The sequence below is a fragment of the Nanorana parkeri genome, unplaced genomic scaffold (assembly GCF_000935625.1).
Source record: "Nanorana parkeri isolate BGI_ZX_2015 unplaced genomic scaffold, ASM93562v1 scaffold497, whole genome shotgun sequence".
Taxonomy (NCBI): Eukaryota; Metazoa; Chordata; class Amphibia; order Anura; family Dicroglossidae; genus Nanorana; species Nanorana parkeri.
This window is the reverse complement of record NW_017306765.1, coordinates 171,654-197,932: the sequence shown is the minus strand read 5'-3', so window position 1 is coordinate 197,932 and position 26,279 is coordinate 171,654. Positions and strand designations below refer to the sequence as shown.

Genomic DNA, 26,279 nt, shown 5'->3' with positions numbered 1-26,279 from the left:
GTCCTGTATACACGAATATAGTAATTGTATGTATGTAGAGAGACCGGAAGAAATACAACTGGTAAGCCCTCTCTGTCAGGAGATGCTATAAATAGACTTCGATCTAGAATGGATAGAATGAAATTAGTGGATGGTTAGCATATATTACATCCTATGGAAGGATTTTACATATTATTCCACGGTACATAAGTCATATAGTCGCATAGACCAGATATGGATTCAACAACTACATGATTTGGAGGTTGTGAATAAAGTGAATGCAACAATAGATTTTTCCACCCAATTAAAAGAGGTGAGAAGAGACATTCGCAGTATTCTAGATCAACAAAGATTAATAGCTAGGGATAATAATAAGAAACATCATTATGAGGAAGGAAATACATGTGTAAGATTGTTAGCTAGGAAGATCCATCCAAGGACTCCCACTACTTATATAGCACGAATTAAAGATAGATGCGGGTCTTTTAAACATTCACCGTCCTCCGTATTGGAAACCTTTAGAAAGTTTTATGCTTTTATATTAGTTCTATGCTTGAATATAAGGATATTCAATACGAGGTAAATATGCAGATATGCCTCATGATAGTTTTAAGGGCAAAATCAGAGAATTTGTAAACAAAACAGGTATGCCTAAAGTTACTATGGAGGATGGAGAAAAATGTAACCTAATACTCTCAGAAGGGGAAATAAAGAAGGCAATATCTTCTCTCCGGGTTAACAAGGCCCAATGGATTTATGGCTTGTTTTTATAAGCAATTTGAGGAACAATTAAGACCTTTTTTTTTACTAAGGTATGTAATTCTATCACAGAGATTTGCCCCTTTACCCTTTAGACATCAGAGGCCCATATCTCAGTGCTCCCAAAACCAGGGAAAGATTTATCAGAATGTGGACCTTATTAATATCGACGTTAAATTATGTGCAAAAGTGTTGGCGTCTAGATTAAAAAAGGTTTTGCCTAAGATTATACACTCAGATCAAATGGTTTTTTTCCAGGGGCGGGAAGCCAGAGATAGCACTACCTGGGTTATTAACTTGATAGCAATTGCCCAGAAGGAAAACAAACCCCTATGCCTTCTGTCAGTCGATTCCGAGAAGGCATTTGACAGAGTAAATTGGCATTTTCTTAGAGAGTCTCTTCTGCAGTTGGCACTGGGAGAATGATTCCTATCTAATGTGATGGCATTATATATACATCCTACGGCTAGGGTACAGGTAAATGGGGCCTTGTCTGATCCTTTTCCTATATATAATGGTACTCGTCAGGGATGCCCACTTTCACCTTCGATTAAGGGTATGACCTCTCGAACACAACAGCATAAATTGGCGTTATTTGCGGATGATTTGCTTTTATTTATAACTTCTCCATTAGTATCAATACCTAATATACTTAAAGAACTTGAGAGATATGAGGATTTAAGTAATTTTCATATAAATCTATCGAAATCAGAATTTTTAAATATATAATTAACAGATAATGCACAATCTAGTATCAAAGAAACCTTTCCATTTAAATGGCAGCCCAAATATATTTCATATTTGGGTATTAATGTGCCTAAGGATTTAACCAATAAGTAAAGATCTTTTCTGATCACTCACGCAAATTAATGGCATATAATGTATATGCCATTAATTTGCGTGAGTGATCAGAAAAGATCTTTACTTATTTCTCCACATGGCATTGTTTAGGCTATCAGACAGTGCCAATTTTATTGGCAGGTTCTTTTTTTAAGACAGCTGCAATGAAATTCATGTGGGGAAGTAAAACTTCACGAATTAATGCAAGAGTATTAACGAGACCAAAGAAAAGAGGAGGATTAGGAATACCGGATTTTGCCCTGTTTCATAAAGCGGTTATATTATCTAGGTTATTATATTGGATACATAATAGTCAAAATAAGGTGGGGGTTAAGTTAGAAGATGTTTCCCCAGTTCCTCTGATAAATATCCCATGGTTACCAATTAAATATAGACTACATGGGTCTACTTTGCCATTTTAAGTAATCCCAGTATTAAGAGTATGGGATAGGTCTTTCATTAAGTATAATTTATCCTCAAGACCTGGGCCATTAACCCCTATTGTAGGAAACCCGCAGTTTCCACCAGGTATGCAATGTATTTCTTTCCTAAATATTGAGAATGCATTTCCTCTACAAGTTTGGCAGGTTTTAGAGGCAGGAAAAGATTATATGAAAACAGAGCTAAGACCAGAGAGACAGACTAATGGGAAAACATGGCTAGAGGCTATGCAGTTATTGAATTGTATAAGATATCTTAGGACCCATAATACCCTAAACCAGAGGTGCCAACAACTTTTCATCCGGAGATCTACTTTTCAAATGACGAGCTCAATGCGATCTACCAACGAAAAAACACCTGTATTGAAGGGCGGGAGAGGGCATGGCTGTGCATTGAAGTAATTGGGCCCGCAGCCACGCCCCTCACCCACAGTGCGATTGCCCGTACCCAGAACGCAGGCACATTAGTGCCTGTGTTCTGGTCAAGTGCGATCTGCAAAAATGCTGCAAGCACTATTTTTGCAGATCGCACTGGACCGGAATGCAGGCATCGGGGGATCTGAGGAGAAGTGAAAGAAGCACTTCAGCCGTGTGGGAGGGAGCCACTGGCACAGCAGCATGGTCGAGCGGCGAGGAGAGAGAGAGCCGCCGGCTGTCAGATCCTGGCCGAGCATCTCTCTCTCTCCTTGGAGAAGCCCCACGGCGGGAGGACAGATCGCGATCGACCTAATGGGCACATCTGCCCTAAACAGGTCATTGACTCCGTTTGAAAAATTATGTGTGCTAAGATCACCTATTGAACACTCTTTATTGGTAGTATATGGCCTGATGAGGGAAGAGGCTAAAGGGCATACAAAGTATGGGAACACAATATGGGGAGAGAATTAACAGAGAAAGAATGGGGAAGGATATTTACTATGACACATACATCTGTTGTCTCCTCTTTTTATCAAGAAAAAAATACAACCGTTTTGGGAAGCAGTGTTTGAGGTTTATCGCTCTATGAAGTCATCATATGTAGAGGGTGGTCCCTTAGTAGCATTATTATCACTGATTCCCATGTCTATTCAAAATATAAGGAAAGATATCTTAAGATTTGTTTTGGCGGCAGCCAGAGTTAGCATATCCCGATGTTTGAAATCTGTACAACCACCTACTTTAGAGAGTTGGGGGAATATAATGGAGATGAGGTATATGGAAGAACTAAGGGCAAGAGATGTGGATAGGAAGGATAAATATGATAATACACGGGAAAGGTGGGAAGCATATAAAACTTGTTTAATAATGAATGAACACAGTATGTTTTAGATATAAGATTGTATTGATATAAAAAGGAATATGAACACAAAAGAGGAGGGGGGGGACCGTACACAAGAAAGGGATATGGTTGTAATTGTTGGTCCAAGGACATGGTTTGATTTAAAGGATAATGTAGAAAGAAGAGATTTTGCACAAAGATACTCACATAGACACATATGGGTTTAAAGAATTAAGATTACTCTCCCCTAGGTGAGGATGTGGGAAGTGGTAAAAGTATGTAAGAGGAGAGAGGAAGTAATGGGATATAGATGATAAGGTTATAGAATCTATTAAATAAGTGTAAGAGGTAGATTGCTAAACGTGTGTATGGAATAAAGGAACAATGAGAAGAATAAAGATATATGTATAAATAGAGATGTGAAATAATTATATGAATATACAGGCAGTCCCTGGGTTACGGACGTCCGACTTACGGACAATCCGTACTTACGAACCAGGGTCCACAGTTCTCCTAAATGTACCGGCAGCTGCCTGTACATTTAGGAGAACTGTGGCTGCAGCTGCCTGTGTCCCTTCAAATCCCTGCTGCTCTCCACGCCTGTGTTGGCGGAGGCAGCAGGCACACAGACCGTTGCATTGCGCCGCTGCCCCCCGTACCTCGGCTGCTATCCCTGCCTCCTCTTCCCCCAGTCCGGTCCGTCGGCTTCTGTTCCCCGTTCCTGATCCTCCACGCCCCCGTCCGGCCGCGGCTCCTCTGCCCCGCCCCCCTGCCTACTCTTCATCTGCAGGCTGGGAGCAATAACCAGCCTGCTATTGGATATTTTAAAATGCAATAGCCAATAGCAAGCTGGCTATTGCACCTGCCCACTGCCTGCTGTCAATCAGCATGGTACTGCCTGTATTTATTGTAATAATGACGTTTTATATTTCTTCTATGAATATGTGAAATATATGTGTTATGTGAATAAAAAAAATATATTAAACCACAAAGCCAACAAGTTTTAGCTAATAAAAGTCTCTGTACAGAACATTAGTATGTGAATCAGGGGGAGACCCCCCCCATCCCACAAGTCCTCCATTGTGAGTCCCTGTGCCTCCACCCAGTCAGCCCACACACTATCAAATTTCTTTGCACAGTTGCAGCTCATATAGGTCAACTTGTATAATGGCAGGACCCCGTTGACAGCCTGCAACCAAAGATTGACCATAGGTGGGGTGTCAAGCTTCCCCTTGAGAAGAATCATCCTTCTAGCATAGAAAGCAACATTAAACATAGGTTTCTGAGCTCGAGTAGCATTAATACGATCAGTGAAACCCAATGGCAGAATTAAGGGGCCAGTCTCTATTTGTAAACCCTTTACACAATTAATGGTCTGCACCACTGACTGCCAGTATAGCTGGAGCACAGGATATGACCAGACCACATGCACAAAGGATCCCATCTCCGTTCTACATCTATGGCAATAAGAATCACAGTCGAGTAAATGGAGACCAGTCCGAGGGGGGTATAGTAGACCCTATGCAGAAATTTAAGTTGCAACGTGGAATATACTAAGACTATTTAAGTGTAGCCATTTGTATTTATTACTAAATCCATCAAATAAAAAGTATGTATCCAGTATTGAATTGAAAATATATATATTTCAAGGAAAATAGCCAGAAATATTGTGCAGACTTAAGTGTAGGTCAAAATACAGTGGTACCTCGGTTCACAAACTTAATTGGTTCCACGATTCTGGTTGCAAACCGAATTGATCGAGAACCGAATCAAATTTCCCCATGAGGTTCAATGTAAATAAGGTTAATCCATTCTGACCCCTACCAACGTGGTCGCAAACCGATTTGGGTCGCGAACAGAATCAAATTTTCCCATAAGGTTCAATGTAAATAAGGTTAATCCATTCTGAACCATATCTAAAAAAAAAATTTGAACCACAAAAATATGAAACAAAGTACAGTACAGTATGAAGAGAGTGAACGCTAACCCTTCTTGGGGCGACTTCTGGCATGGAGGACAGGAAGGTCGGTAGGGAGGAGGTTATTGTTTGGAGGGAGAGTCCCCCTCCATAAGGACATCGGGGAGATCTCCTTCAGGGGTTTCCTCTCTTCTTTGTCTCTTAGCTGCAGGGTCAATTTTGGCAAAAAATCTGTCTAATGTCACTTGCTTTTTCCTGCGCTGCATAACCCTCCGGAAAGGAGAGACCACGTTATCGTTCATCAGATTCAACACTCTGTTCATTACAGTTATGTTGAGCTGGTGCTTCTCAAAGAAATCCTGGCACTCATTCCATTTTTCCATAATTAATTTTATCGCATCACTGCTAACCTCCTCCCTGTCTTCCTCTTTCTCAGTGGAATGCTCCTCAACAAGCACCTCCTGCTGCTCACTCTGGAGTTCAGCAAGTTCTTCCATCGTCAGCTCCTCCTTATGGTCCTCAAAAAGCTCCTCCATGTCTGCACCATCAACGTCCAGACCCATACTCTTGCCCATGGACACAATCTCCTCCACTACCTGTGCATCAGACTCTTCAATGTCACGTTCAGTGACACATTCTGGCCACAGTTTCCTTCAGGCTGACTTTAAGGTCCAGTACGTGGCATCTTCCCAGGCTTTGTCAAGGAGGTTGATGCAGTGGAGGGCATTGAAATGTTTCCACCAGAACTTTTTCAGAGTTAAGGATGTCTCTTCAGTGACATTAAAACACCTGGTGAAGAGCGCCTTTGGGTACAGCTTCTTGAAGTTGCAGATCACTTGCTGGTCCATGGGCTGCAGAAGAGGTGTCATGTTTGGGGGAAGGAACTTGGCCTTTCTGAAGTCATACTCAGCGTCCATATCATCCACCAAGGCTGGAGGGTGTGCCGGAGCATTGTCCATCAAAAGAAGGCACCTTTCAGGCAGTTGGTTGTCGGAAAGATATTTCTTAACGTTGGGTGCGAACACCTCTTGCAGCCATTCCATGAACAATTGCCTTGTGACCCAAGCTTTTGCATTGGCCCTCCACATGACAGGCAGTCTGGCCTTGTTCACATTCTGTTCCTTGAATGCACAAGGGGTCTGGGAATGTTACACCACTAGTGGCTTAATCTTCAGAGCGGTGCTTGCGTTCGCACACAGCAAAAGGGTCAATCTGTCCTTCATGGGCTTGAGCCCCAGCAGTGCCTTTTCCTCCTGCGTGATATAGATTCTGTTCAGCATCTTCTTCCAAAAGAGCCCTGTTTCATCGCAGTTGAACACTTGTTGAGTGACGTACCCTTCTGCCTTCATGAATTCCACGAAGTCTTTCTTGTAGGCTTCTGCAGCGGCATTGTCAGAACTGGAAGCCTCACCATGTCTCATCACACTGGATGCCACTTCTCTTGCGGAATTTATCAAACTACCCTCTACTGGCTTTAAATTCATAAATTGTTGCACTTGTAGAGGGGGTTTTTTTTGGAGTAAATCACTGTGCAATTTCCTGGCTTTTTCACTGATCATAGCTTCACTAACACTATCACCTGCCAGCTGTTTCTCATTCAACTACACTAACAAAAGTTTTTCCACCCCTTCCAGTACTTGTGTCCTCTGCTTGTTTAACATCGTTACTCCTTTTGCCACATCAGCTCCTTTGATGGCATCTTTATTCTTCAAAATAGTTGAGATTGTCGACTTTGCCATCTTGTACTCCAAGGCCAGATCAGTCACACGAATACCACGCTCATGCTTTTCTACAATTTCCTTCTTCAATTCAAGGGCTATTTTTTTTTCAAAACCTTCATCTTACCATTCTTGCTCTGCACTTTCTTGTTACCTTCATTATTGCGCTGCACTTTCTGGTTACCTTCATTACCGCTCTGCAAGTTCTTGTCACCTTCATTACCGCTGTGCACATGAGATATGAACTCGGTAACCTCTGCCCAAAACCACTTAATATGAGGACAGTCCCAAAAGATACTGTATGTATAAAGTCAGCAGAGAAGATCGGGCTTCTCCAACAAGTAGAAGATTTGTCTTGGAACATCCTGGCAAACCTTGCAGGGGTGTATTATGTCCTATGTAATATTTTGTATTGAATTAATCTATCCCTGGTAGAGATTAAATGAGAGAAAGGATAGTTCCACGCATCCATCCAGTCATCCTCATCATGCTCTGGAATCTAGGAGCCACTTATTTCTACATTTGCTTAAGAAGTTCAGGGCATCAGGAAACAAAACACTGTAAACCGAAGACAAAGGTTTATTTAAACCCTGCTTCCTCCGCAATCATTCAAAGAGAGAAACTCGAAAAGCACTAGGCACCCCTGAAAATTGAGCCTGAAAAGCATGGCGGATCTGCAGGTAACGGAAAATAATACGAATTTGTTAAACCAGATTTCCATTTTCATCAAAACTCAGCATAGTACTATGTACTATGTCCTCTAACCTTTTTACCCCCCTCTGTGTCAAGACATGATAATCCAGAATAACAGGGAAAAGTAAAATATTAGGATTCCTTCATAAAGGGGTGCGAGGTGAATAGGTGGCTTGGCTCGAAAACAAAATAGAGCAAATATGCACCCAGGCATTCAAGGTAGCAGACATAGAAATTGTATAGTCATAGGGAGCCCCACAACCTCGATACAGAAGGGAGGATACAGCCTCATACAAGCCTAAACTAGCCGCTTCCAATATCAGCACAGAATCACTATCATCCCCCAAAAGCCACTTATGCGCCACCACCTTTGACCGGCTAAGTAATACTTGCCAATACCACTCTTGTCCTTGGCGCCTGAAGGGTACTAGTTTTAACCAGTTGACATCCACGGTGTTAAACCCCCTTCCCATCCAGGCCATTTTTCAGTATTCAGCGCTGCCGTACTTTGACTGACATTTATTCCGTCATGCAGTCTGGGCATCTGTGATCCCCACAGAGTATATGTAAATAATTTGTTCACTTTTCCAAAAAAAAGTGACAGGTACCAAGACTGCAGAGTTACGAAGGAAATATAAGAAAACAGGAAGGATTTTCATTTTCAACAAGTTCACTGTCCCAATCAGTGACAATAGTAGGTGTTTCTATCTGCCATACTAACTGTACCCGAATCCAGTGGCAGTATATGGAATTTGGTCCAGTTTACATGTAGTCCCAAAAAAATGCAAATCTGTTAAAAATCCACAGAACCTCCTGCAAGGCAGGTACCGCATCTGCCAAAAACAATATCAAATCGTCCGCAAAGAAAGCTAGCCGCTCTTTAACCACCTCCCGTCCTTGGCCGTTCCTGCCCCTCCCCCTGCTCGTGCACGGTGTCCAGTGAGCACACAAGTGGGGAAACTGTCAGGTCCCCCCACCTCCGTCACCGCGGTCCTCGTTGCCGCCGCACGGCAACGCTGTCAGTGGGGATCAAAGGGATGTCAGTACATGATCTCCTTTTGATCTCTTCTTGGTCCCCGAATGCAGGAAGTGATGTATATCACATAATTTCCTGCATTCAGTGTCACTCTCCGATTACAGATGCCGGTGAGAATTCGGGGAGGTGAGACATCTATTGTCTGCCATATACAAGTCTGTTTTAACACCTCTCTCTGGGCAGGTTAATAACACCACTTATGCAAATGCAATCAAAACGTGGTTGCGACTAACATATTAGTAGCTAGCAACATTCACCATATTTATTCCAAAATAATTTTTGTACAAGTCATTCTGAATTGAGAAAGCTGGTTGGATGTCCAATGAAACGTCTTCAAGAAAAATACAGCAAGTCCAGTTGCCTTGACTTATTTTTTTACAGATATACCATGACCTGGATGAATGAAAATACCTCTACTCAAGCTTGGCTTCTTCATGTCTCCTCCAGCATGCACAGACAAAAGCCTGCAGGGTCCCTTTAATAGGGAGGGGGGCTAAAACTAGGAAAACCCCCATGACTGGCCTTTCTTAGCCACCTGACCACAGTTTAGAGACCAGGAAGTAATTTTTTGGGTAATTAGTTGCTATAGATGCGAACGGCTGCATTAGTTTGCCATTTTCTTGAACTGCACAAATGACCTGAGTTCAGGTTAAGGCTCATCCCTAATGGTATGTACCAATTGCACAGACATGCACAGTTCAGTGCTGCATGGTCTCTTCAGAGCTACACCTTTGTGTTTCCAGTGATGTACCACACAAAAGAGCTCCTGTCTATATTAGAACAATTGTCACTGTAGAGCTTAAAGATAAACTTTACCCATATCTTTAGAGTAACAACAAACACACCTTTTGAAATGTTTAGTAATGACAATCTACAAACAGATACTTCTAGATAACTGCAGGCTTTGTATTCTGTGCATACCTTATTTCTCTTTTCTTTCCTATTCTTCTGACAGTGGCCATGTTAACTAAGGGCAGGTTACTAGCTCTCCCTTTACTTCCTGGGACTCTGGCACATATGACTAGGACATGTGACCATGCACATCATCTCACGGGGAGGAAAATGCCTTTCCCTGAGATATCATGAGATTACAGATGAGACTTCCCAGAAATGCTCTGCTGATGTAACCTTCCCAGGATGCTTTGGTACATTACATCATTTGTGCCAGAAGTGGACGAGGAAGTGGATGTACTCTATTTGTAAGTAAATAAAAAACAAGTTTGTTTAATGTATGTGAGATGAAAGGGGTTGGACTTTAAAGTCCAACCCCACTTTAGAAAAAAATAAAACAGTGGTTAAAACAAAAGCAGCTTTCGCTGCAATACTCCTTCCCAGCCCTATACTTGGAAAACTCACCACTCCCTCCTTTTACTGCCTCTGGTGTTCTGGTTTGAATGATGTCTTACATCAGGGGTGGCCACAATTTCAAAAGATCTACTTTTGAAATGAGGAGCTACATGAGATCTACCACGAAAACGCTCGCTCTCTCTCTCCTGGCTGTCTCTCCCCGCTCTCTTTCCTGGCTGTCTCTCCTTGCTCTCTCTCCTGGCTGTCTCTCCTCACTCTCTCTGTCTCTCCTCCTGGCTCACCTTGCTGTATTTTGCAAACAGTGCATTGCAACAAGCTGTATAAACTAATATTCTTTGATGTAATACATAGCACTTCAACCACCAGTATCCACCAGAAAGGTGTCAGGGAGCCTGGCTCAGCAGACTCGGGCTAATAGGTAATCATGTGTGCACAGCTAAATAAATATACCAAAATGGAATAAAGGGGCCGCCATTCACACCCTTCGTGATCTACCAGCATCAGCTTTGAGAGCTACTGGTAGATCACGATCTACCTAATGGGCACCCCTGTCTTACATCATTCAACCCACTTTCTGTGAGCCCAGGGCATCAAGAACTTGCCCAGGGGCGTCCCGAGGCCGGGTTGTTACCCGGAGCGGTTGCCGGGTGGCACCCATCCATGACGTCAGCGCGCATGCGCAATGCGTCACCATGGTTGTGCGTGATGACGTAATTGCGCATACCCGGCAATCTTATTAATACCTGCCGGCAGCCATCTTGATGATGGACGCTGTCAGAGAGAGGAGGGGACAGTCACCCAGTGGCATAATATATGCCGTCGGGTCTCCTCCTCTCTCCCGAAACTGTCGGGCTCTCGGTCAAGTTTTCGGAGGGGGGGGACACCAAAATGACTGTCAGTCATTTTGGTGTCACCCGGGGGCGGGCTGTACCCCCTTTGTGATGCCATTGAACCTGCCCCCTGTAGGTGTGTGTCAAGTATCCTGGGCTCACATTACTGCTGTAGTAAAAGGCGCTTATGTGAGTTCTGTTAAGTACTAAGTCACTATAAACTACTGTCTCAGCGCTGATGACAGCTCAAAGATCTTCACAATGCAAAATGATCCTCACACGAAAATGTTGCTCCTCAAAAACAGACCGGGGAATCCTTCAAACATAACCAAACACAAAGGACAGAGCGTCCCTTCCATGTGAATAATTATTTATTATATGAGAATAAAAAATATCTCACTATACTCGCAATGTTCAGATGCACGGTCTACCCGGTCTCATTTAAACTCACGCTGACACCGTCTCATACACAAGCTTTCAGACAGCAACAGTCGCGTGTGCTGCGGGCTGATGAGTTTCTGAGGCACACCCCCTTCTTCAGAGCCACAACCAACTGTGAATTAATGCAAAGTAAGACTTGAAGACCAGCCAATCAGAGGGCTATGGTTGTTACTTTGGCGACCTAACAATTCATCATTGGCCAATCATAGAACATAAAACTCAGACTAGAAAACAGTCACTTTCACTTACCTTATGACACACAGGGGGTCTCCGTTACAAAATACAGTTCCACCACAGATCTTAAGAGAAGGATGCTGTATACCACAAGCCTCCGATATTAATAGTGTGTACCGCAAACGCGATCCTTTCTTGACATTATTGTTATCACTGTACAAGCTTTCCGTATTGGAAATTTTGAATATAATGTGATTTTTGTATTCTGATATAATAAACGATTCTTTACATGGAAGGGGTGCTCTGTCCTTTGTGTTTGGTTCTGTTAAGTACAGTTAAAGGATTGCTCACCCCTGGCAGGATAAAGAGAAACATTAGGATTCCACACCCTGATAAAGGTGTGTATTCTAAAAAATAACGAAAAATATTGAGTGCCAGGCCAAAGCAGAGGCACAAAAAGCACACTTCTCAGATACCGTGCTGTGAGGGGAGCAGCTGATGTGCAGGGCCGTAGATATTTTTTTTTCCTGAAGGGTGTTCAGCTTCCTCAAATGATAAGACTTTATCTAGCAGACACACCAAGGTTTGAAAAAAATATACCAGCCATATCATTCCTAAAGCAATCCTTTACCCTGAGCAATACCAATTTTGTTGTTTGACACCATATGGATAAAAACCAAGTTTTAAAAAGTCTTGGTACCTACCAATTCACACAAACCACTTAGTATACACTTATTAGGATTTTTTTTACCAAAAACATTCAGCAGAATAAATTGTGGCATACTTTAGAAAGAAATTTGATTTTATTTGGTATTTTGTATAACAAAAAGTAGAAAATATAATATTTCCCCACAATTTTTGGTCTTTTTTTATTTATATAAAAAAATTAAATAATGTTTTAATAAAAACCAGCGGCGATCAAATAGCACCAAAAGAAAGCTCTATTTGTGTAAGTCTTTCATTAGCGCCCCCCACAAATCAATCCATAGTTCAATGCTCTAGACCAACTGTTTCCTTGCCTATGTTTTCCCCTCCTGATCCACCTTCAATTCACCAAAAGAAGGGAGCAAATAAAGCGGGTCTAAAGACACTGATCCACCATGGAGGCCCACCACATAGCAATACATTATACAGCAATGCAGAATACCACCAGCCATAGAGGACTACAAATCCCAGCAATACATTATATAGCAACGCAGAATAATATGAAGGTACATACTCTGTTGCTCCAGGGTGGTCGCTTGATGTCTCCAGGGTCTCAGGAGGGCTGTGCAGGGTCTCAGGATGGCTGTGTGGAGTTTCAGGATGGCTGTGTGGAGTTTCAGGATGGCTGTGCGGAGTCTCAGGAATGCTGTAAAGAGTCTCAGGTGGGCTGTGCAGAGTCTCTAGAATGGCTGTGGGGAGTCTCAGGATGGCTGTGGGGAGTCTCAGATGGGCTGTGGGGAGTCTCAGGTGGGCTGTGGGGGGTCTCGGGTGGGCTGTGGGGAGTTTCAGGTGGGTTGTGGGCATCTCAGGTGGGCTGTGGGGGGTCTCAGGTGGGCTGTGGGGGGTCTCAGGCGGGCTGTGGAGGTCTCAAGTGGGGTCTCAGGTTGAGCTGTGGTGGTCTCAGGTGGACTGTGAAGAGTTTCAGGTGGGCTGTGTGTTCTCAGGTAGCCTGTGGGGGACTCAGGTGGGCTGTGCGGAGTCTCAGGTGGCCTGGTGGGTTCTGCTGAGTTTCAGGTGGGCTTTGCAGAGTCTCAGGTGGCCTGTGGGGATCTGAGATGGCCTGGTGGGGTCTCAAGTTGGGCTCTGCGGATTATTATTATTAACAATGTTTTCGTTTTATTTTTTTAACTTTTTATCATTTTTTTTCATTTTAATTTCTTTTATTATTTTTTCACTTAACTTTATTGCTATCACACAGGGGATAACAAGCACCTGTGTGATAGCATTCGGAGGTGGCAGGTTCTCTTTATGAGCCTGCCCTCTAGTACAGACTCTGGACTTAGGAAGGCACTGGATTCGGGACTTAGGAACACACTGGACTCGGGACTTAGAGTTGCACTGGACTCGGGACTTGGGAAAGAACTGGACTCTGGACTTTGCAACACAGTGGAATTAGGACTAAAAACAGAAGTATACTCACAGATAATACAAGCCATCCCCAGCCCCTGCTACCTGATTGCCAGCTCTGCCTCCGTGCAGCCTTCTGATCCTGGTCACTGGAAGGACACCCTGCCTCCTGCAAAGCCCGCACTGAGGCATGTACCGATCATCCAGGACCAGGCAGGCACATGTACGTCTGAAGGGATGCCGGGGATGTCCTGTTTGATAAAACATCGGCGTCAGTCAAAAACATTGAACTGCTCCAGCCATCACCAATGTTTTATCAAACAGGACATCCCCGGTACCCCTTTAGACGGGCATGCTCCATGCCCGTCTCTGGATGTTCTTCAGACCGGTGTTGAACAACGGTGCCGGGGAGCACGTGCCCCCTTCGGCACCCCTCGCTACGCCACTGCCAGGACACTCTGGGGCGGGTTTGAACACCCCTACCCCCCCTTATCTACTCACCTGCTGATGTGGGATATGCTTCTGCCTCTGCATCACTTAAGTATGTTCTCAACTGTTCAGGGCTGAGCATTCCTGCAGATTACACTGGGACATCACAACTCTTCCATTGTAACCAGTGGCACATTGTTGTGCTGTCAATGTGACAGTCACCTGCTCTGTATCAGGAGCTCTATTATCTCCTAATAAACAGAACACAGCACCTTGCTGTCTCAAAGCACTGATGATTTCACAGGTAAAGCAGCATTTTCCCCCTGTAATCTGCATTACTGAGCTATCAGTTTGACAAATTGGGTCTTGCTCTGCTCTTATTTATAAATGAAAGCTACCATTGTAGTTTATTAACTCCTTAATTTCCATAGTATTTTGCGGATGTTTGCTGATTTCTGTTTTTTTGGTTTTGTTACTCCACTTTTTAAATTGCCATTTACCCTATCAAATAAACTTACATCACTGAAGCAAAAATGGAAGAAAGGAGATCGTGATCCACTGGCTTCTCAAATATAAACGCTATAAAAATGTGAATTTAGGGATGCACTGATACCGATACTAGTATCAGTGCCGATACTGAGTATTTGGGCGAGTACTCGTACTCGCCCAAATGCTCCCAGTGCCTATCCCGAACTTCCGGTATCAGGAATCCGGGTGACTCGTCATTACATATGGCTCGCCACCTAGCTTCCTGATTGGTCGGGAGGCTGGCCAATCAAGAAGCTGGGCGGCAAGTCATTACTCGCCCCCCGGCTTCCTGATTGGCCAAAAAGCCAGCTCTATGCTTCCTCGTCACATGGTGCTGAGGTAGCATGGAGCCAGCATGGAGCCAGCTTCCCGGCCAATCAGGAAGCCTGGCACCTTGTTATGACTCACCGCCCAGCTTCCTGATTGGTCGGGAAGCTGGCTAATCAGGAAGCCAGGTGGCGAGTCATTACCTGGTGACGAGGGAGCATGGAGACGGCTTCCCAGCTAATCGGGAAGCTGGGTGGTCATTATATGCCGCCTGGCTTCCTTAATGTGACTTCCGGTATCAGTATTCAGTACCGGAAAATCGGTACTCGATACTGAAAAATCGATATCGGTGCATTACTAGAATTTAGGAATGTACAATTAAAATTCACATATCACATTTTATTTATTAGATTTCAATAGTATGGTACAGTTAAAACCCCCGTCTGTTTTTTTTTGTTTGTTCGGTAGTTTCACCATCTGAATTTGCCTTGGGGAACACTGTCAATAGGATACAAAATGAATGAAAATCCAAAATAATGTGTGTTTGATAGCTCATCAGTCACCACTGTGGTAAAGCAGGAGCATAATTGGGAAACAATTAGAGAACACTGTCACCCTATAACAGGAAATGTCTAAGCAATCATCTGAATAGCAGGATATTTATACAAAAAAGTTATAAAAATTATGAAAATTACTTTTGAAATTATATTAATATGTTAAAGCTAATAGAATAGGTTAAATAAAGTAGAATAGGATGGAATTAAGAGGTCTGTCAAAGGTCACATTTGGTTTACTTGTCAACCTTTGTTACTTGTCATAACATATACCATGTCTGCTTTTTTTTTTTTCAGACTAGGAGCTCACGTCACTCGCAGAGCTCCCAACCTGGCCTTGCAGATCAAGCAGCTAAATTGTCTTTTGCTTCAGCTGAATCCCTGGAAACCATGTCAGAAGCTGAACTACCACTGGGGTTCAACAGGATGAACCGTTTTCGGCAAAGTCTGCCACTGTCTCGGTCCACTAGCCAAACTAAACTGCGTTCACCAGGTCTGTCAGTTGGCTAGCATTCATTGCAGATACTAATTGTCTCCTAGAAAATAAGTGGATATCTCTAAATGTTATTTTGGTTATCTTCATATCTTGCATCCTACCATTTCAAAAGATAGAGATGTTTGTTAAAACAAAAGAAGGAAAACAAAATATACCATCCAGTCATGAGCTTGGTTTATAACCTAATTGAAGTCCCGCGTCTTTTCTTAATTATTTATAGTTCTGTCTCCCTGCATACTATGATTTGTTATTCATTTTTGCCACAAAAGCCTATAATAGCTATTTATCTTACTGAATATGTGGCTTGTTGTGGTTCTGTGCCAATATTTTACACTGGTATTGTGGAGCAACACCCACACCCCTCGACAGAGGTGACGTCACACAACCTTATATTGCAGAGGAAGAGAGGAGGTGTGTCAAACCAAGTCTGTTGCTAAGTGCTGATTACTTATCAGACTCTTGGGTGTAACTCTGGTGCCTATTGAACTGCGCAGTCATATTTGGACACGCTGTTACTGATGTAACAGGAAAGGGAATTTAAGACAGTGAAAGTAGAGTTTGTCAGTACAATGTGTGTCTGGCTGCTTATCTATTTCTGTATTCCATTGGGATTTCTTGAAATGAGTAAAAAAAACGGCTTAGTCATGTGACCTAAAGCCGAGCTATTCATTTGATATGGTCTTTGGCTACCACTTAACAATGTGTATGTTTCAAATCATTAGAAAAAGCATGTTTTTGGCAAGACCATGTCTAGTATACTGGCAGTGAAATAAGAGAATTAACAAGACTCTATTAGGTAGGAATCTGCAATGAGCCAATATGGGTGACCCTAGCACATACATAATTAGAAAAGAATATACATTATTTTTAAATACCAAATTCTGTGATTATCTGCTGCACAATCCTCATAAAGTAAGCAAAAAGCTTATTTTACCTCCCCTTACCCTTCTCTTTCTTTGTGTCTCACGAGCTCCCCATCCCAAACACTGCAGCTCACAATAAGAGGATTTCAGCAACAGAGGCAGTGCTGCCAATCCAGAAAGCAGTAGGCAGGACTGGGTATGGTCATGTGGTGATTAACAAGCTACTGGCTTGTGAATCAACAGTGACAATGCTGATAGCCATCCCCTTTCAAATATTACTTCCCCCACTGTAGTGCAAGCAGGCACAGCCTAGGTTTGCAAATTTTCTCTGAATTCAGGAGCTGTGCAACTTTGCTGCCACTCTATCAAAACAAACTGCATTAGCTGGATCCCACTGACAAGCTCAACAGGTATTTGTAGGACTTTGCAGGGGCTCTAACAGAAAACTGTAAGTGCTGCAGTATATTTTTGTTTCCTCCATTCATTGAAGGACACATCAGAAAGCCTTTACATCTTGCCTGTTGGGTTACAGTGCCACTTGCAAAAGTGCTCATTTAACCAACTGGCTGGTCTGTCAGTGTCCCCCAAGGGGGGCTGGACACTCCACTATTTTAGGGCTGCTGAGGACTGACCCTATAATGCTGTGTAATGTTTATGGGGTTACTCAGGCAATTTCAGTATCAGATGTTTTCTTTGTGTAAGCTTGCTGTGGATAAGGAGACCTCCTTACCCTCATCTGGTTCTCTGTTAGAGGCTTTGGGGACCCCAGAAAAACCTGTTTCCATGGATGCTATTAACACTGTCATGAAAGGATTTGTATCTTGTATGGAGCAAGCACTTGTCCGCAAGTTGGTCAAGAAGCGCTCTCCCGCCAACTGATAGACTTGGGCTACAAAATATAATTTCATCCTTATCCACCAGAGTGGTTCTTTCACCAGGGGGGGTTCATCTGGCGGGTTAAAGGAGAACTATGAGGTGAGTGCTTTTCACTCACCTCATAGTTCTAGCCGACCTGTGACAATGAGACTGTCACAGGTCGGCTCAGTAGATCAGGAGGTGAGCGAACACATACCGGGTTCGCTCACCTCTCGATCCTGTCACGGCTCTCTGCCGTGACAGGGGGAGGGGCTGGATTCCCCTCTCCCCGCTCCGATCTGCCAGCGCTGACTGGCGGAACGGACGGGGGAGGGGGCGGGTACAGCTGGCTCTGCCTCTAGATAGGCAGAGCCAGCTGTCACTCACGCAGCTGGGCGGATCCCGTCATCTACGTCGGGATCCGCTCCGGCTGCGGCGTCTCAGTATACCGCGAGCTGTAGCTTGCGGTATACTGAGCTTAGGGTAATGGGAGGACGCTAGTTTGTGTCCTCCCGTTACCCTAAGGAGAACTATGGGGAAAAACACTGACCCCATAGTTCTCCTTTAAGGTGTGTCGCTGGGTCTCCTCCTCTCATGTGCAGCCGTCGAGCTCTCAGTCTATGACCGAGTGCCCGACTTTTCAGAGGGGGTGACACCAAAATGACTGTCAGCCTTTTTGGTGTCACCACCTCTAATGGTGTCACCTCGTGCGGACCGCACCCCCCTTGTGACGTCACTGTGAACACCTTTGTAAAGGTCCAAACATTCAAGATTGAGTCCATCATATTGGTGGTCACCTCACTGCACCAGGGGGATTTTCTGGCATCCAAGCATCATCATTGTTATCAAGCATGCATACTTGTATGTCCCAATTTGTCTACTTCATCAAGAGTTTTCATACATCGCAGTGGAAGATGAAGAATTCCAATTCCAGCTTTTGCCTTGCTAAGACAATGTGGACTCTCCATTGTGGGTTTCCTGCACGATCATCTACAGGTGGAATCTCTCTCTACCCTGGAAGTCAGCCTAGAGATTACCATCTACACTATGGAGAAATTCAGTTGGAATTAAAAACAGGAAGTAGTGCTCACTGACTCTGTCTCTCCATCTAGAATACCTGGGCCTGATTCTGGGTATGAGTTATGCCAAGTTGTTCCATCCACTGGACAAAGTGATTCCATGTTTGTCTTGTGGTCTGTCCTCAGATGGGAGTTGATTTTCACCTGCAAGCAAGTTCTGGACCTCATCGTTTCCTCATTCAAAGTGGTTCCATATGCTCAATATTACACACAGATTCATCAACAGGAGATTCTGACCAAATGGAACAAGTCTCCATTATCACTGGACAGGGAGATCCGAGTGAGTGATTATGTCAGATTTCTTCAAATTTGCTGAAGGTGGGGGGCACTGGATGTTGATCTCCTGGTGTCTTCTCCCAACCTAAATGTGAACAGATTTGTGGGCAGGACAAAGGATCCCTGGGTGGATGCGACACACACCCTAGTGGGAAGTGGGACCAATATGCTTTAGCGAGGCAGCGAGTTTGTTTAAACACCCCTTAAGGACCCATACGTCCTGGCAGCGAGTCTGTTTAAACGGCCCACTGCCAATGACGTACTATGTACATCAGTGGACGCGAAGGGGTTAATGTATGCATTTCCTCTTCTAAAGCTTCTTCCTCAGCTTCTGCATCAGATAGAAGCCAGAAGGATTACAGTCATCTTTGTGGCTTTGAATTGGCCTTATCATCCTTGATATGTGTACCTAGGTCATATAGCTACAGACATTCTTTGGCGTCTCCCGCCTCACCCAGACCTTCTGTTTCAGGGTCCGATATTGCATCCTGCTTTACAGTAACTTACAGCAACAGTCTTTAATGGCTTAGCTGTTGAAAGCCAGGTGTTGAAGCACAGGGGGCTGTCAGACTCGGTGACCCCTATGATGCTTAAGGCTTAGGATTTGATGTCCAGGAAGATTTATAATAGTACCTGGAAAGTTTATATCTAATGCTGTTAGTCTCTGCAGGTTCTTGGTAGCATAGATTTTGACTTTTCTTCAATGGGTTGTGGACCAAAAGCTGGGTTTGAGGACTATCAAGGGTTTGGTGTCAGCTGTAGTGATTTTCTTTCAGTGTTCCCTAGCCTCCCATTGTCTAATTTGCTTTTTTATTCATGGTGGTTCGTATGTAACTCCTCTGGTCAGGCTTCTGATGTGAGCTTAACTTCTGACCATGTGACCTTAACTTGGCACTGTCTGTTCTGAATAAACCATCTTTAGAGAATATTCAGGAATTTGCCTTGCTGACGCTTTAGCAAAAAATGTTTTTGGGTGCCTGTCACCTTGGCTACCCCTGGTCTAGAGGGTTTCAGAATTGGCAGCCTGGTCTTGCAAGCCTCCCTTTTTGGTCGTACATAAGGACAGGGTACTTCTTCATCCAAGGCTTTTATTTTTACTGAAGGTGGTGTCTGCGTTTCATCTCAATGAGGACATTGTTCTTCTCACCTTCTGCTCCTGGCCAGTTCAATATAAGGAATTTGCTCTTCACTGCCTGATGTAATATACTTACCTTCCAGGATCAAAGTAGAGCTCCACCCCTCAACTAATCAGGTTCCGCAGCGTCACCAGATCTCTTCTTCTTTAAGCCGTGAGGTTCAAACAGCTGTGTAATTTGTAAGATGCTGGATCCCTGTGTCACACAACTGCCTCTCTCCTTTCCTCCTTGAGAACGAATCAGCACCCATGGAGTTTCACCTTGTGTCACTCCTCATCTGTGATAGGCCAATATTCCTGTGAGACTCAGCACGATCTAATCCACTGCTGCTGACTTGTGTGTGTTCTCAGCACTCTCATCTCTTCAAGCAATTCCCAGTGTAAGCTCTCTGGGTGATCCATTATGCAATCATACCCTATGTGAGGTCTGCATTATTCAAACCTGCTGCTGCATTTCTTTGTGCACCCCTGCAGTATCATCCCTGCAAAGTTTCAACCTGCTGATGCAGCCCTGTGTGTGCACTCTGCATTATCAGCTTTACAAAATCAGACTTGCTTCTTCATTTCAATGTATGAGCCTTCATTTCCACCCTTGCAGCCATAACCCAGCCTGCACACAGCACACTCCATGAATCCTGCAGAGATCAACATTCCAAAGAACTTATCACGCTTCCAGTGAGGTTCAACACAACCGCAAATACAATTTATATAGATGTGTGTATGACACATTCTTCTATTGATAAGATTTTCACTTGTGAACCTTCATTGTAAATTCTGTAATCATATCACTGTTTAACACAGAGGGACTGCTGCATCATATCTGTATGAAGTAATACAGGCCATTAGGAGACTTTGCATTATACGTGTATGATGTAATACAGATCATTGAGAGACTTCTGCAATATACTGTATATGTATGAAGTAATACAAACCCTGAGTGACTATTGCAAGATAGCAGTATGAAATACACAGGACATTGAGAGAGTACTGCGCTAGATCTGTATAAATTAATGAGAGTCTATTATACCAAACCTGCATAAGGTAACGCATGTCACTATCATTTGAAGATTATTCAACATGTGTTATGTTACTTGGCCTTCCTCCTCCAAGTAACTCCGATTTGCTAATCATACCACAGTGTTTCCACAGTTGAGATCCATCAAAATGCTTAAAAAGATATTACCTCTGGATGTAGTTAGAGTTGTGTGGGTTTACCTTTCTGCCATGGCTTTGTTTTGTAAGACAGATTCTCTTTTTTGGGGGGAGTGGGGTGTATTAGGCAGACTATTGTTCAGGCATACGTCATCAAACACCAGACACCTCCTTTTCCTATCACCCACCCATTCCACTAGAGCGGCGATTGTGCTGTGGGCTTTTTGCCATCAGACAAAGTTGACATTGTGCCATCCGTTGATGCTAGTTTTTTTTTTTTGTTGTACTTGCCTGAGATGGAGTTTTTTTGTTATGTTCTCCCACCCCTCGGTAGACACTGCTTTGGGGCATCCGTTTCATCAAGATCTAACGGCTCTCTGCTGTTTTCCAGCAAGAATGAAGAAAAAATAGGATATTTTGCACTCCCCGTAAAACCCTTTTCTTTGTGTTCATTAAAGGACACAGCTCCTGCCCCCCTGGTTGTTCTTTCTGTGACCAGTTGTTCATTTTTGTTTATTGTTTATGTATGGATGACTGCTGTGTCCTTCAATGAATGCAAACTGAATTTTATAGTGAGTGCATTAAATCTTATTTTCTAATGAGAGGACAAAGTCCTACTTTAACACAAAGGTACAGATTTATGTACATTAAGATACTCATATTTATATCTTTAGCGTTAAAAGAAACTATAATCATTTTAAAAAGGTTCAGTTCAACCTGATATTTCAGTTTTTGATAGGTGCTTGTGAGTTAAACCACCTGCAGTCTTCTTATATATTTTGTGGGACTGTATATTATGAGGGATCCCCACTCTAATTCTTGGATTATTAAATGATTTTATGTTTCCGACAGCAGGTGCTGGAACCTCACAGGTGGGAAGGAACACCCAAAACGCCAAGGAGTCAGAAATTATGGCAGTGAGATAATGCTGCTGCAGTATCCAATATGTGTAAGAAGCCAGGGGATAATGCAGCCAACCAGCTTTGACCGTTAACTAAAATATCAGTTTTAGGTAGACTGACGCTTTAATTTTGTAAGCTCCAGCAGAGAAAAGACATATGAAAACTGACAAGTTGCTATGGACATTGGAGAGACCCTTTCCTTATCTTTACCATGAGTTCATCACGTACTAGTTTTCTGTTTTCCTTGATGCAATAAAGATGAGATTCCTCTTCTTTCAGGTGTCTTGTTCCTGCAGTATGGCGATGAGACAAGACGTGTGCACATCACACATGAGATCACCAGCATGGACACTTTACATGCTCTTATTGTGCATATGTTTCAACAAAAACTGACTATGGGAATGCTGAAATCTCACAACACCGCCATACTTATCAAAGACGAGTCCCGCAATGTCTTCTATGAACTGGAGGATGTCAGGTAAGGATTGTGTAAAGTCTGTTTGCCAGCCTGACTGTGGTTCAAGAAGGGAACAGTAGAAACTGTGTTGAGTCCACTGTCAGTCTAAAAGGTGTACTGTAAGATCAAATAAGTGAATATCAAACATTAAACAAAAGTAAAGACAGTTGTTGACATTTAGGGGGTGATTTACTAACCTAAACACACGCACGCACTAGGTGCGTGTGATTTTCACACAGCAAAACGTATTTATCAACCAAAAAGTCTCTAAAAGCATTTTTCCACTAATGCCATATATGGAAAAATCATGCACATGATGCATATATAATGCTGCTTCACAGTTTAGACAAAAATGGTTAGCTCATGCATTTACATTCCTGCATTCATCGACGCAAGCAACACAACATAGAGCTAATTTACACAACATCACCTTGCAAATCCATGCAGGGCTTTGCACAACACACCTGCTGGGTGTGTACACACTACAAAGGTGTTTAGATTCCACCCATAGATCATGCTGGGAGGGAACACACTACAGAGGTGTATACATGTTCGTGGTGTGTTTATAAGGTTAGTAAATCAACCCCTTAGAATTGCATCAGAAGCCAGAAGATGATAAGGCAAAAAAAAAAAAAATATATAGATGAATTGTATTTGTAGAGAAACTTGCATAATAGATAAATATGATTACCATGGTAAAAAAAAGAAACCAACATGTGTTAGGTGAGGTGTTGATAGCAGAACCTGATACAGCCACACAAGGGTTGAGAAGAACTGGATGACTGTATTTTGTGCATGTCAACTGTGTCTGATTCAAGAGCAGATGGTGATGTCGCCAAACTAAAGCTGGCCATACACTGCTAGAATTTCCTGCAATACCCCTGTCAACAACACTTTAACTCCAATTTTCAGAGCGGCTCCTTTGACAAAAGTAAAAAAAAAAAAAAGAACTTTTCCCGAAGGCGCTGGGCTGAAAATTGTTGGCCAAACAGTGACTGCAGCCAGTCAGCTGAAGTCTCTGTTTGGGTATTTTGACAGATACTGGTGAAAAATTGTAAGGGCAGTCCAGAAGACCAGCTCTCCAAAGGGAGAATCCACACACAAGTGTGTATAAAATTATGGGTGAGGGGTGATGCTTTTGTGCGGCTTCCTGATAGTACGGACCGGGGTGTCCCACATATGTAATAAAAAACAACAAAAAAAGGGAAAGAGGGAAGCGCCACTAACCGGGAAGGAGTTAAGGAGGGCCTGGCGGGAAATGATTTGGTGCAAAAAGACCTTTTACAAAAAGGGGAAGGGGAAAAGGATTGATGATTGGGGCATGAAAGCAAGGCAAAAAGGGAAACACAAACTTATTGGGGGGGGAAAGGTGGAGTGGATAATGTGAAAAAGGAAGTGTGCGAGAAAAGTTTGGGAAAATCTGTACATAAATTGAGATGGGAGGGTGCGGCATAGGTTTCAGGAAATCAATAGGTAATCGATTACCTATTGATTTCCTGAAAGCTCCACGGCCCGGCCCTCCTTAACTCCTTCCCGGTTAGTGGCGCTTCCCTCTTTCCCTTTTTTGGGTTTTTTTTATGACAGATACTGGTGTCAGCTGTCAGAATACAGTAGCCTGGCTATTTAGCTTGGATGAGGTAGCCAAAATGCTTTTTGTCATTCAGTCACCAAAATTTGCAAGTATATGGCCAGCTTAAGCTTTGTCTTGCACACAGGGTAGGTCTTTGTTGGTCTGTAGTGTGGTGCTATAGAAATTGTTCTTTGTTTAATAAAGAAACCAGTAAACCATCTTTGACCATACTAAGCAGATGAAAACAGTGTCTTGTTGCCACAAATTACTGCTTAGCTAAGGCAATTTTTGGAACGGCTTCTTAAAAAGAAAATGTACAGATTGTTAAAGGGAAGGATGCCCAGAATACTAGGCTTTTCCTTTAATTGTTAAAGTAAAGCTGTCATATTTTCAAAATATATTTGAACAGATATTACATTCAGTAAAAATCACGTCAAAACATTTGTACATCTAGCAATATAGGCAGCTGGCATTATAAACACATCTTGACTAACCCTTTCGCTGCCAAGCCCTCCAGAACATTTTGCACCTCTGCTGACCACACCATTTTTGCATTTTTTCCCATTGATTTGATTTTCAATTACTGCTTTGCTAGCGTTTAAAAAAAAAACCCAAACCATATATTTTCTGAAAGCACAGGCCGTTAAAATAAAAAGATGGTGCTACTAAATTTGTAGGCCCTGCGATAATTGCGCAAATGTTTCTCAAATTCATATTAAACCGATAAAAATACACAGTTCAATTGATAAAGCACACTAAAATCAGTATCAGTGCACAAAGAAAAATTATTTTCTGACTAAATTCTGAAGATAAAACTGTATTGAGTTAATAAATAACAAATATTTGCAAATTTTAAATTGTGCCTTTTTGCGAAAAGGTAAAAAAATGAATGAACGCAAAACTGTACATACGCGACTTATGTTACATATTTTTGCGTTGTGTTGGTGTTGTGATAAAATTATACAGGCATACATTTAATTGCAACACAAGGTATCACAATGCATGGCAATGCGTCACAAAGCTTTGCCATGCGCTGCCACAGTTAAATGAATGTGTTTTTTTTAAATTTTAAGAATGTTTTTTTAAATCATGAACTGCGATGCGTTCTAACAACACACTGCAGTGCATGTGCATGGCATACACCACAGTATGGTGCACATGTATGTTATGTGTGTGGGGGGGAGGGTTGTGCTTTTTTTAATTAATTTTTATTTTATTTTTATTTTATTTTTACACATTTTATATTTATTTATTTTTTAATAATTTATTTTGTTTTTTTTACTGTTGGGGAGCTACGGTGAAATGTCTGGGGTCTAAACAGACCCCTGACATTTCACTTTTGAAATAGAAAAAGAAATTAAGGACACCGAGTCCTCGATTTATTTTTCTGCAGCCTTAGCACTTCCCATTCATCCAGAAACTGTTGAAAGTAAAATATTTACTATCATCAGTTTCTGAATGGGGAAAAGCCTCTGTAGTGAGTGCTTCTCCCCATTGAGAAATTCATGAATGAGCAGGAAGTGATGTAAATCACATCCTGTTCATTCATAACTGGGGACACATAGTACTATGTGTCCCCAGTTATTTCCAAACACTAGAGTGATCAGACCAGTGTTTGCTCTGCACAGAGGATTGGTAAATATCACTGATGTAAAGGGGACTGTCCAGGGAACAGTTCTGCTATAAGTTCATGGTCGCTTTAGCCGTAAGGCATACTGAGCTGGCGTTTCAGGAACAGTTTTGTTCCACCATATGCCCTACGGCGGTGGCAGGGAAAGCGTTAAAAGTCAAACTTGGCCAATTGTCCTCTTGGCACCAAGCCTTGTTGGTCCTTTAAAGTGACACTAAACTCAGGAGTTACATTTTAAAAATGTATTCAAGTACTCTTAATAGTACTCTATTAACAAACGTGTATTGTATTTGTACATCACTCAGCTGTAAATCCTCAAATCAATTCCAAATACATGCTGACTGTAGAAATATGATTTTTTGTCATATTCTTTTATCTTGAAGCATAGGGTAGAAGAAGTTTAAAAGACAAAATTGCTTCTGTTCTTGCATAAAATTCAAAAATGTGTTTAATTTCAAAGTTACAAATGATTACAAGATATGGTGTATCTTACAGAATGAGTCTATAGGATGTTTGATGATTGCAAGATATGGTATATCTTACAGCATGAGCCTATAAGATGCTTAAGAAACGTGTCTTTAGTTTGTAAGTAAAAAATTTAAAAAATAGTAAATAGTAAAAAATAGTCCTCAACAGGTGT

At 42.5% G+C, this 26,279-nt stretch overlaps 1 protein-coding gene across 1 annotated transcript in view; it reads left to right on the top strand.

The window, feature by feature from the left end:
• LOC108790729 (SRC kinase signaling inhibitor 1-like) overlaps positions 1–26,279 on the top strand; it is a 584,474-nt gene that overhangs the window by 413,995 nt on the left and 144,200 nt on the right. Inside the window, exons 5-6 of the mRNA XM_018561058.1 lie at positions 15,522–15,717; positions 22,262–22,460. Coding sequence (XP_018416560.1) covers positions 15,522–15,717; positions 22,262–22,460 — 395 coding nt within the window. The remainder of the gene's footprint in view (positions 1–15,521; positions 15,718–22,261; positions 22,461–26,279) is intronic.